Genomic DNA, 11,038 nt, shown 5'->3' with positions numbered 1-11,038 from the left:
TTTGTCTAGTTCAGAGGAATCCTCAGACAGCCATGACAGTGATAATAGTGCAGAGGATGAAGCATATAGGCCTGGTGGTGATGAAGTGTCCAGTGAAGAAGACTTGCCTCTGGATAGGTCAGCAGCAAAGACTAATGTGAAATTGAGAAATAGGCCAGAGAAGAAACTTACAAAAGGAAATAAGTCTGTTATGGTTGAAGATGATGGTCCTGTTTGTGCAGACTCAGATTTTGAGGATGATGAAATCATTTTTGGTCCGATTCCTAAGTTTGGATCATCAGTTGCTCCTTATCATGATGTGCAGGATGATGCTTATAATGATTCTGATGGTGAAGACTCCTCCGAACTCTGAGGATGAGTTGGAGGAAGTTGATTCAGATGACGTATTCCCTGCATTTTAGAGAAGAAAGGAGGTTTGGAGAGCTTAGGCTAGAGGTTGGAATGACTTTCACAACAAAAATGGAATTCAAAGAGGCTGTGCGTGAATATTGCATACAAGAGGGTAGAAGGATTTTGTTTAAGAAGAACGATAACGTGAGGATGAGAGCTGTGTGTAAGGATGAGAGCTGTGGCTGGCTTGTGTATGCTTCTAATAATACTGAAAACAATTGCTGGCAGATCAAGACATTCATGGATGACCACACCTGTGCAAGAGAGACCAAAAACAGACTAGCTAATAGGAAGTGGCTAGCCTGCAAATTGGTGAAGAAGCTAAGAAAATATCCGAATCTGAGACACTCCGAGGCTGCACAATATTTAAAGACTAAATGTGATCTGGAACTAAACAAGTCTTCACTGACCAGGGCCTTAGGAGATGCTAGATCTGTTATGTACGGTGATGCAGCTGCCCAATATGGCATGGTGAGGGATTATGGGCTGACACTGCTGAAGAGCAATCCAGGATCAACTGTCATAGTTGGGGTTATACCTCAGCCCAACCCTGATGATGATCCAATTTTTGAGAAGATGTATGTTTGTTTGGAGGGATATAAAAAAGGATTTCTGGCTGGTTGCAGACCCCTCATAGGCTTGGATGGAGCTTTTTTGAAGACCCGGCATGGTGGTCAGATATTGTCTGCTATTGGCCAAGATGCAAACAACCATATATATGTTATTGCCTATGCAATTTTCCCTGTTGAGAACACTAAAAACTGGAGATGGTTCTTGGAATTACTTCATCAAGACCTGGGGGATTATAAGATGAACAAGCTGTGTTTTATCTCAGATATGCAGAAGGTATTCAATATTTATTGGTTGTGACTTAAAATGATGTTTATACACTGGGCTGCTAATTATATATGCTGAATTAATCTATTGTGACTTAAAATGATGTTTATACACTGGTTGTGACTTAATAGTTCTTACTTATAACAAGTCACTGGTTGTTACTTATTAGTTAACTATTGGGTGTGTTTCAACATGATGTTTATACACTGGGTTGCTGTCTATATAAGCTGAATTAATCTATTGTGACTTATTTATACAGTAGTTGTGACTTAATAGTTCTAAGTTATTTAGTGTCAATCTATCTATTGTTACTTATTAGTTACCTATATGATGTTTATACACTGGGCTGCTTTCTATATATGCAGAATTAATCCTGGATTGATTATATGCTGCATAATGTTTTGTCAATCTATTGTTACTTATTTATCCTGTTCTGCATAATATTCTGTAACAGTGCTGTGTAGGGACTAGTTTGATGTCACTTACATAAGTGTAGGGACTAGTTTGATGTCACTTACATAACTATAGGGACTATTTTGATGTCACTTATATAAGTGTAGGACAATTTTGATGCTCGAAAACAACTATCTGACCCTTCTTTGGTATCTAAAATAGGGCCTTATAAATGTAGTTAAGGAGGTTTTTCCATATGTCTATCACAGATTCTGTGTTTGGCGTTTGTGGAAGAACTTCAATAAGCAATGGAAGGATCTCCAGCTTAGAAGGCTACTTTGGGATTGTGCAAGGTGTACTAGCCAAGATGGCATCCTTGATATCATCAAAAAGATTGAAAGGGTTAATAAGGAAGCCTGGGAGTATTTGAACAAGTGGCCTAGAGACTCTTGGAGCCGGGCATTCTTCAGTAATGCACCTAAAATAGATAACATCTGCAACAATGCCTGTGAAGTCTTCAACTCCAAGATCAAAGATGCTAGAGCTAAGCCTATTATCACACTCTTGGAAGAAGTCAGAATGTATGTAATGAGGTCGATAGCTAGAAACAAGGTGAAGCTGAATTCGAACACTGGAGTTCTACCTCCTATACGGCGCAGCAGGTTAGAAAAGATATAGAAGGAATAAAAAAATTGGGTCCCGATGTGGTCTGGTGATGCAGATTATGAGAAGTTCGAAGTACATGGCTGGCCGACCAACATGGTTGTGGACTTGGGAAAGAGGCTCTGCACATGTGATTTTTGGCAATTGAGTGGTAATGTTTTTAAAATTCATTGTTTTAGTCTTATTATCATTATCAACCTTTGTTGTAGGCTTACTGTTGTTGTCTTCGTTGTTGTGTGAATGCTGTTTAGGAATGCCATGTGTGCATGTGTGTGCTGCACTGGCAAGGGCTGGTAAGAGACCGGAGGACTTTTGTCATCAGTGGTTGACCATGGAAGCATATAATAACACATATGCCTTCCATATCAATCCAATTCCATGTCAAGCACTATGGGAAAAGTCACCATATAACAGACCACAAGTACCAAAACTTAGAAACAAGCCCAGACCACTTAAGAAAAAAAAGAAGAAAAGATGCAGATGAGGAGCCAAGTGGGAGTAAGAAGTTGAAGACCAAGATGAAAAGAATATATAAAAAAGGTTGATGTCGTTGTTGTGGCGAAGCAGAACACACCAAAAGGAACTGTCCAAAGAGAGCTGCTGCTGAAAAGGCTGCTGCAGTTGCAGAAGCTGCTGCTGCAGAGGCTGCCGCTGCACAACCCACTGCTGCTAATGGTGGTGAAGGTCAGGCCAACTCTGCTGCCCCTGTCCCAGAAGCCCCAATCGAAATCAATCTTGACCAAAGTGAACCACCCTTGGAAGCAACTGATGACTCTCAACAGGTTCACAAACTTATATGATTTTAAATTTATCATATTCACATCCTTACCTAGTTTACTAACTATCTCACATGTTTTCGCTGATAGGTTATACCCTTATCTGTTAGGCCACCAAAGCTCCCTCTAAAAAGAAAGTTAGCCAAGCATTGTGAAAAACTGGCTTCAGGAAGTAGCAATTGGTGCAGAATTTCTAATGACAGACTAACCGACAAGTACACCGGGTCGTACCAAGTAATATCTCAGGTGAGTGAGGGTCGATCCCACGAGGATTGATGGATCAAGCAATAATAATTGAGTGATAGACTTAGTCAGGCAAATAGAAAGTAATGTTTGGGAGTTTAAAAGACATTAAATAATATAAAGAATATTAAAGATAGGCAGATAAATAAGTTGGGAATAAAATATGGAGAAGACAGATAAGGTTTTAGAGTTATCTATTTTTCCGGATTAACTTTTCTTACTAACTATTTTAATCATGTAGGATTTAATTTATGGCAAACTATATGTGACTAGACCCTAATTCCTTAGACCTTTCTGGTCTCCTCTAAAATTCATCAACAGCCAATTCCTTGATCAATTAATTCCAATTAGAGGATGATGATCAAATTCCAGTTTATATGCCACAAAAACTCTAATTACCCAAAAATAAAAGGATTACATGTCACGTATCCCGTTAAATCCAGATAATTAAAATTTAGGAGAATATGTTTTCAAGCTGTTGTTCAAGTAAAGAGCTTTTCCAAGTTATACAAGAACTCAAATAGAAAGAGGGTCATACTTCCGTTCCACCCAAATTCATAAGATAAAGAGCAAAAACAATTCTTAAATTGTAAATCCATACATAAATTAAAATAGAAAAAGTAATAAAATTAATCCATACAAATAGACAGAGCTCCTAACCTTAACAATGGAGGATTAGTTGCTCATGGTTAAGAGTAGAAAACTAGGATTCTGGTAAACTGTAAAATACGGAATGTAAATTCAAATAGAATTCCCCGAGGAAAGAAAAGTTTCTTCCTTTTATATCTAATCCTAATTAATTTAAAATCTATTATCTAAAACTAAAATAATATCTTTTCCTAAAAATAATATTTGAATTTAAATTAGAATTAATTAACAAGTCTTCAGTTGATGGGTGGGGACCACTTGTTTTGTCCATTCTACAGCTTCTAATATGTGTTTTTTGGGCTGGAAACTGGGTCAAAACAGCCCAGAAATTGCCCCCAACGTTTTTCTGCATTTTCTGCACGTGGCGCATGTCACGCGTACGCGTCAGTCATGCGTACTCGTCGATGGTCTTCTTCGTGTGTCACGCGTACGCGTCGCTCCTCGCTGCCATTTCCTTTGATTCTTGTGCTGCAGAAGCTCCATCAAATCCAGCCGAATGCTACCTAAAATAAACAAAATTGCAAACGACTCAAAGTAGCATCCATATTGGCTAAAAGATAATTAATTCTTTATTAAACTCAACAAATTAGATGCAAATTTACTAGGAAAAGATAGGAAAGATGCTCACGCATCAGCAATCCACCAGTAACCACCCCACCTGCTGCTACCCCACCAGGAAGTAGTCATATAGCAAGGTGTAACACCCTAACTACCAAAGCTCACACTTCCGGCTGCGCGACTCTGATAGTTCGGATATTACGACGACTTTTATATTATTTAATACTAAAATATGAGCCTGTTTAAAACTTTAAATCGCAATACCGCTCCTAAAAATACTTTCGTTCGATAACGTACATCCATAAATACCATACAACTTACAACAACTCATAAAGAGTACATCCATATATAGACATAAATTTATATAAATAACTTTACAAGCATTAGCCAATACAATTCCTATCCCTCTTACAGATTATATCAAGATAAAGGCGAGGGTACAATAAACCATAACTAAAACAATACAGAGCATCACAACAACAATTAAATAAGCTCTTCGTAACTTCTGCGCCCATATCCTGAAAGGGGAAAAATGTAGGGGGGTGAGAACATCATCCTCGAAAGGGTTCTCAGTAGAGGGTTTTTGGGAATTACTGTAATAGGATACGTGAGGATAAACCGTACCAGTGATTAATAACCGTCTTATGCCTCTTTTCAAAAACAACGGTTTTCAATAAAAGTGAAGTTGAAAATCTTTTCTGAAAGAGGAACCATCCAATTCTCAAAAACATCAAAAGCCTTTCAAAACGATTTATCTATGCTGAAACAAAATAGCCTTTCATATTTTATTCCAAACCAGAAACACAAAAACCGAAATCAACCATCGGTCCATCTCAATTTAACCACGGCTCTAGGCCCAAACAATCCAACCAACAACCAATCACCACAGTCCAACAGAGTCCCAGTTGCAAACACAGATAGGAAGATGCAAGCACAAACAAACAGTTATTGCAAGTAGAACAGTTAGCAATTAATCACATAGGCAAACCAAGTATAATATGCACACCCAAACAATGTCACATAGATGCATATGATGCATGCCTGTCCCTAGTGGCTGATGATATCATCTGTCGGTTATATAGCCAACCCGACATGTCCTGGTAGCTAACCATGGACAGAAACACCCCTCGCGGAGCAAGTAGGTTTGAGCTACAACCCCATTGCTACTACCCGCTCAACCCAGAGCCAGTGGAACAACCACTACTGCGGCTACTACCCAAGCGGGTGTTTAACTGCTCAACCTGGAGCGAGTGGAATCACCACTACTACCGCTAATACCCAGGCGTCACAATCTCTGACCTGGAGCAAGTGGGACGAACCACAACCCTTGCTACTGCCCAGGCATTTCAAGCATATATTCATTCAGTCCCAACCATGGATCAACATCCATCTCAGCCATCCGGCTTAAATTCATAATTCATAGTCAGCCATACGGCCCATAACTCGTTCGGCAATCAGCCATAAATCAATATCATACACAGCCATTCCGGCTCACGATTCAATCCAAAACCAGCCAATATTCATAATCATACATAGCCATTCCGGCCCATAACAAAACAACACTTCCACACTCAACATCATCAAATTCATAAAACCGGCATTTAAGCCATAAATCACTTTTCTCAAGTCATTTCACTTTGAAATCAAATTTCAACTATTTTCAGCCTTGGCTTTAAAGATCTCATTTCTCAAATCATCTCAGGCTCACAAGCCACTTTTACTCAAAGTGAGTTCCCTTTATTATGAAACCGAACCATACAAAATCACAAGTTCCAACCCGATCCAAAAATCAACTCATTTGAAACGGAACCGGTTCATTTAAATCAAACCGCTTTTAGATTTCTTTTTGGAACCCATTTTTCCAACTCTTCCAAAATGTCTCAAACTTGATTACTCAATCAAAAGTCTAGGTTCCTTTAAAAATCACTAAAAACTCCTTTTTATATTGAAATCAATATTAGAGCATCATTATTTCCTTCAGTGATTCAAACGGTAAAAATAGTTCAGTTCTAAATAAGCCGAACTCAACGTATAAGGTTCATCAAATAAATTAAGCTGGAAAGCATAAATATTCTCTTAATAAATCAAATAATACAATTTCTCAAATCCAAACCTTTTAAATAACCTTTCAAACAAGACTAAGTTTTTATAAAAATTTCGACAGCACCTCCCCTAAAACTTGGACTTTTGCCACCCGGTTCGGGTCCCAACTAAACCGTTCCCCATTCCTTTTCAACAACACGAAATCAGAAATCAATTCAAATCAAGCTAAATCCAACAATCGCCTCAGTGGCGTATCTCAAGGATACTATTTCAAAATCAACTCAATATCAATCGATTTAACTCATTTCCAAAGCTTTAATGAATCGATTCAGCAATAAATCATTTGTCCGAAACCAAGTCAATTAAAGTAAACCAGGCTGAATTCAAAAGTGTTCTATCTTTCACATCATCCAAATAATTGACTCAATTCAAACCAATCCTCAACGGATTAAACTCATTTAAAATCTTTAAAGAATCAACTTCCAAAGATTACATTTCACAAAGCCGCACAACAATTCAGCCAAACAAATATTCATAATCATTCGATACAATCAAATTATACATAAGGCCGATACAATCACCAAATACACATTTTCTCACAACAGTATCCATATGTAATAATTCCAACACATAAAGCATAGTTTTTAGAAAGCGCCCCTACCTCAAAACACAATTCCATAATACAAACGCCTCATCAAGTCCATTTCCGCCTCAACCCGAACTGACGGCAACCAAAACCTCAGCTCCCAGCCACTTTCGCAATAACTATCGCAACACTATTCGCAACATATAATAATCAGGACTCAACCCCACGTTGTCAAAACTCATATTCCTTAACCGAACACCACAGAATACTAACGCGTGGCTTTGCGAAACATAAATACTTACCGAAACTAAGAAAGGACGGCTGAACCGAAACAGCGGCGTTCCCCGGGCCGGCTCGGCAACAGCCCGGCAGCCACCTCAAGCGGCAGCGGCGACAAATTCTGATCATGACATCTGAAACCAACACGTAGCGACTATAGTATTCCCGTAATTCAAAAAGGACAGAAACCACAATTAAAACCCTTACCGGCAACCTTTTCCGGCGACAGCAGCAGGGTCTCAAGCGGCAGAGGCTCAGCCCGGAGCTCCGGCGGAGATCCCGGAAGTCACAGGACCATCCCCAGCAGTCAGAATCACAGAGATGCAGCTCCTTTATCCGGCAGCGACACCGGCGGCGACCTGAGCCCTTTTCTGATGGCGGCAGCGACAACCGGCGTCCTCAGTGACGATGGAGGCACGGCGGCGGCGCTCCTCCTCCGACACGGCTTGACGGCGACCCTGTGACAGCTGACCGCGGCGGGTCTGGCAGCACAGGCGGAGATTGGGCAGAGCGACTTGAGCACGGCGCCGAGATGACCGACGACCGCGCGGCTCATCCCCTCCCCGGATCGCAACTCTGCTCCATCTCTCCCTTTCTGCTTCTATTGCTTTCCATTCATGGAAAGAGAGATAGAAAACTGTGTTGTGGCTAGGATAGGGCTGCGCAGCTGCTGGGTTGTGGGGGAAGCTGTGTGTGTGTGTGTCTGCTTGGGAAAGAGAGGTTGCAGCTGCTGAGGGGAAGAAGAAAGGTGGCGGCTGCTGGGTATAGGATTAGGGTTTCATTTTTGAAACTTAGGGTTAAGGTTACTTTTGTAATTTCAAATAAAAGTAGGGGTAATATAGTAATTAGGAACAAATTTTAACCCAACAAAATTAGTGTATAAAAATACTATTTGCTCATCAATTTTATAAATTATTTTCCATAAATGCCCAAATCAAAATAATTAGAAATAATATAATTAAACCCTTTATTTTCCAAAGTAACAGTATTAATATTTAAAATATTAATTATTTAATCCGAATCATATAAAAATTCTTATTATTTCACAACTACCAACTTTATAATATAATTATAGAAAATAATCCAATAATTATCAAATTGGATAATAAATCATAACTTGTCTCAAGTTCAATAAATCAAAACTTGCCTTAATTATCCTTAATAAAATAATCTCTGAAATTAAGGCTATAAATAACTATATGATTTGAGACTTGATCATAATAAGACTTTTCAAAGTTCTGGGTCTTACACCCTCACTCCTTGCGGTTCTGCTTCAACGGTGGCTCCAAGGTGGACCAGCGGCAATAGCAAGCTGGGCGGTGGTGTGGTCAACTCCCCCTCTCCTCCTCTCCTTCTTCTTCGCGGCCCCCTCCCTTTTTCCCATTTCTTCTTACTTTTCTTCCTTCTTTCTTCTTTCTAAGCTACTGTTGTGTTAGGTTTGTGTGTTTAGTGGGTGTGTGCGTGTGTGACCGTGAGTGAGGAGAGTGAGAGAGTGAGTGTAAGTGTGTTAGGATTTTGGAGTGGTGTGGGTTAGTTTATGTATTTTTATTAAAAATAGGAGTATTAGTGTAATTTTATAAAAAATTAAAAAAAGTAGAATAATAATTAAAAATTAAATTAAATATAAAATATCTATCTTTAAAATATTTTTTAGTTTAAATAATCTCTGAAATTAAGGCTATAAATAACTATATGATTTGAGACTTGATCATAATAAGACTTTTCAAAGTTCTGGGTCTTACACAAGGAATCCCCCACCTGACCCTATGCAAGGTGCAATACAGGGAACTGCTACAAGGCTTGCAAACTTCATGAAGTTTGTACCCAACCCTGGATTCAAGGCACCCAGACAAAAAAAATGAAGATTAGGATGATTATATTTAGGGAAAGCAGGCTGTTTTTTTTGTATCTATTTTGCTGATGTTGTTTACAATGCCTAAAACGTTGTCCTAGTGTTGGGAATTTTAGTATTTAAATTTTATCAGGTCAATATGTCAACAACTTTGATATAATTGGTGTTTTGGCTCTATAATGCCTTTTTTGAATCAAACATTACCAATATGAATTATGACTTTATTGAATTAAGTTTTGTCAGCCTTTTGTTTGTATTTTATCTTCTGTTACAGACTTAAGAGTAATTCAAATCCTGTTCATTTCTATTTCATTGAAAAGAAGTCCAGGAGCAGAAGTATGCATATAATCAAACACTTTAATTTCCATTTCTTTCAAACAAAAGGATAGGAACAAGTACATGAACAACATATGCATATAACATGCATGTCATTTGTTTTTTGCTAGATACAGTTGACCCTACTGTCTATCCATCTTTAATACAAGAACACCAATTACAATCAGCAACATGAACACAAACATCAAAATTCTCCCCATTTTTAGAACCCTAATTTCAGCTTCTAATTTACCAAATTTCCAAGCCATCTTCATCTTCCATTCTTCATCATCAACTGAATGTCTTGTTCTATCATCACATGCATGACATCTTCCAAAACTTTATCAACCCACAAAAATAATCCACACCATTTCTTACCCACAGTTTGCACATCCAAGAAAATTCAATCAGCAAAATTTATATCCATAAATACAGCAATCAACAACAATAATACTTACATTGTAGTTTGGGCAACCCAGGAACGGTCTCCCTGGATTAGAATCCGTCCCTGACCACTGCAGTACCGGTCTCGACCCACAGGCACACCATTCTAGCAAACGAGCTTCTCTGTTTCTGTTCATTCTCCTCATGATGCTTCCAAATGATCGTGGGTTGTTCGAGCTCCCAGCTGCATTGCTCGTGCTTGCCATAACTATCGGGCTTCAAAGAGGGAGAAGACAAGAACACAACACCGACGAGAAGAGAACAGAGTGAGCAATGTGGCCTTCAAATTTGGGGATTAGGATTTTAACTTCACCTGAGGGACCAAATTGATGCGGGAGAGTTTACTCTGCCACATCAGCTAGCCGTTGTAAGTCCCACATGTCACGAACGCTGCCAGCTAAGCTTTCCGGTTGCGCCAGGTGTCCAGAAATTGTCGGAAGGACAACTTTGAGTCCCGGAGTGCAAGTTCGGGGATGACTCTGAAGAACTTTTAAGTTCAGGGACTACTATGAAGCTCGAGTGCAACTTCATAGACTACATTGAGACTTATCTCATAGTTTAACTTATATTTTTAAATATTGATGACTAATTAATGACCAAAAAATTAAATTTTAATGGTCTTCTAACATTTATTTTAATTTAAACTTCAAATGTTCATTTTAGACTCACATTAGTTATTCAAGTTATTTTTGTTACCCGTCATACTCACATAGTCAGCCAATGTTCGTGTTAAAAACAAAGTTTTGCCATGTAGAATAAAGTAATAAAGTGTCTTTTATTGACATACATGTCGACTTATATAATAATATCACTGTGTCATAATAAAATTTGTCCATGTATTAGTTTGATGTTCATATTAAAATATAATTTGTCTGTGTGTCCCTGATATGTTATTACTATAAATGATTAAAAGTTGATTCTTGAATTTTAGTCTCGAAAATTAAAAAACCCAAATTAAATCAGTTTCTAAAATAATTTTTTTCATTTTTTATTTTATAAATAGAAAACTAT

At 38.4% G+C, this 11,038-nt stretch overlaps 1 protein-coding gene and 1 long non-coding RNA gene across 2 annotated transcripts; one reads left to right on the top strand and one right to left on the bottom strand.

Moving 5' to 3' along the window:
* Positions 379–2,298, top strand: LOC107647162. Its single transcript, XM_016351279.1, has 2 exons — positions 379–1,236; positions 1,843–2,298. Exons 1-2 carry the CDS (start codon positions 379–381, stop codon positions 2,296–2,298), a joined length of 1,314 nt encoding a protein of 437 aa, XP_016206765.1.
* On the bottom strand, positions 7,268–8,164 carry LOC110264077. Its single transcript, XR_002349811.1, has 3 exons — positions 7,624–8,164; positions 7,440–7,550; positions 7,268–7,327 (listed from the first exon to the last, which is right to left on the bottom strand). It is a non-coding gene; the product is annotated as an uncharacterized LOC110264077 (long non-coding RNA).

Source organism: Arachis ipaensis, chromosome B06 (genome assembly GCF_000816755.2).
Source record: "Arachis ipaensis cultivar K30076 chromosome B06, Araip1.1, whole genome shotgun sequence".
NCBI classification, from domain to species: domain Eukaryota; kingdom Viridiplantae; phylum Streptophyta; class Magnoliopsida; order Fabales; family Fabaceae; genus Arachis; species Arachis ipaensis.
Note: the sequence above shows the minus strand (reverse complement) of the source record. Positions and strands in the feature narration are given on the sequence as shown.

Excerpts from the sequence above, each read along its gene's own strand:
- LOC107647162 (XM_016351279.1), top strand. The coding sequence starts at position 379 with ATGACGTATTCCCTGCATTTTAGAGAAGAAAGGAGGTTTGGAGAGCTT. Across the intron at positions 1,237-1,842 it reads TTATCTCAGATATGCAGAAG|GGCCTTATAAATGTAGTTAA; the intron begins GTATTCAATATT and ends TATCTAAAATAG.